Source organism: Myotis brandtii, unplaced genomic scaffold (genome assembly GCF_000412655.1).
Source record: "Myotis brandtii unplaced genomic scaffold, ASM41265v1 scaffold579, whole genome shotgun sequence".
Lineage (NCBI taxonomy): Eukaryota > Metazoa > Chordata > Mammalia > Chiroptera > Vespertilionidae > Myotis > Myotis brandtii.
This window is the reverse complement of record NW_005370171.1, coordinates 638,323-639,422: the sequence shown is the minus strand read 5'-3', so window position 1 is coordinate 639,422 and position 1,100 is coordinate 638,323. Positions and strand designations below refer to the sequence as shown.

General features: G+C 59.7%; 1 protein-coding gene across 1 annotated transcript in view; it reads right to left on the bottom strand.

Annotated features, from left to right (window-relative positions):
• The window catches only part of SDK1 (sidekick cell adhesion molecule 1), a 339,428-nt gene that overhangs the window by 79,015 nt on the left and 259,313 nt on the right, over positions 1 to 1,100 (bottom strand). Inside the window, exon 16 of the mRNA XM_014549990.1 lies at positions 1 to 48. This exon is cut by the window's left edge and continues 14 nt beyond it. Within this exon, the coding sequence (XP_014405476.1) occupies positions 1 to 48 (48 nt within the window). The remainder of the gene's footprint in view (positions 49 to 1,100) is intronic.

Below are 1,100 nucleotides of genomic sequence, written 5' to 3'. Positions count from 1 at the left end.
GGGGCGTGCAGGCGGGCCAGCAGGTTCTGCGGGGGGTGCGGCAGCTCACTGGGAGGCGAGGGTCAGAGGAGAGAACACAGGTCAGACCGAGGGAGCCCGGCCCTCGCCCGCCGTCCCGTGTGCCATGCTGAGAGGGAGAACGTACCATACGCCCAACACAAGCAGCGTGCCTCCCGCCTCGGAAACCCGCTTGTACACTCACGCGCGGCTTGCTCTCCGAGCCTGACTCGCCCAGGCCCCTGGTGGGCCTGAAGGGGCAGGTGACTGCAGCTTGGACCGGGCAGGAGGCGCCATTCCCACCCGGAGTGTCATTAAACAAGTGGCCACACACTGGTTTCACAACCCGAGGCTGCTCGAGAGACGCAGTCAGCCGACCCGCAGGAAAGGCCGGGAAGTGGGACCTAACACAGGTCCGACACTGGGAGTTTCTAGCCAAAACCTCTCTGAAACCAATAAAAATATATTTAAAAAAGTAAAGGCAGGAAGACCACACCTGAAACCTATACGATCATGTTGACGACCAATGTCACCCCAGTCCATTTAATGCAAAAGATGTTAGAAAAACAAAATAATAAAGAAAAGAACACCAGCGAGAAGAAACGTGTAAGAAGACATATTCCATACTCGGTGCTGAAACAGCCAAACGGGAGAGCAGTAAAGGGAATCATAAAGGAGAACACCGGTGGGTGTAAGTACATAAAACCAAACACCCCGGCTGCCAGACAGTTACACACGGAACGAGGGAGCAGAGCAGGCGGAGGCACACCCGTCACAGACGACAGGAACCCGAGGCCTCGGCGGAAAGCGGGGAAGGGCACTGGCAGACGCGGCGGAGGAAGGCGGCGCCGGGAAAGTGCCGGGCAGCCCGGGAACAGGGCGACGTGGCTCCGAGACCCGAGCGAGTGAGGATCTCATTCCTCAGTCTTCCGGACGAGGGCGCGGAATGTCCCGCAAACTGTTTCCTTCCAGATGTTTCCACCAGGGCTGGGGCCCTGCCTGTGTTCGGTGCCCCCAGGGCCCCCTTGGGTATCGGTGCCAAGAAGGCCCAGCAGGACGCTGAGACGGCACCCCCCGAGGAGGAGAGGGACGGCGCTGACGCA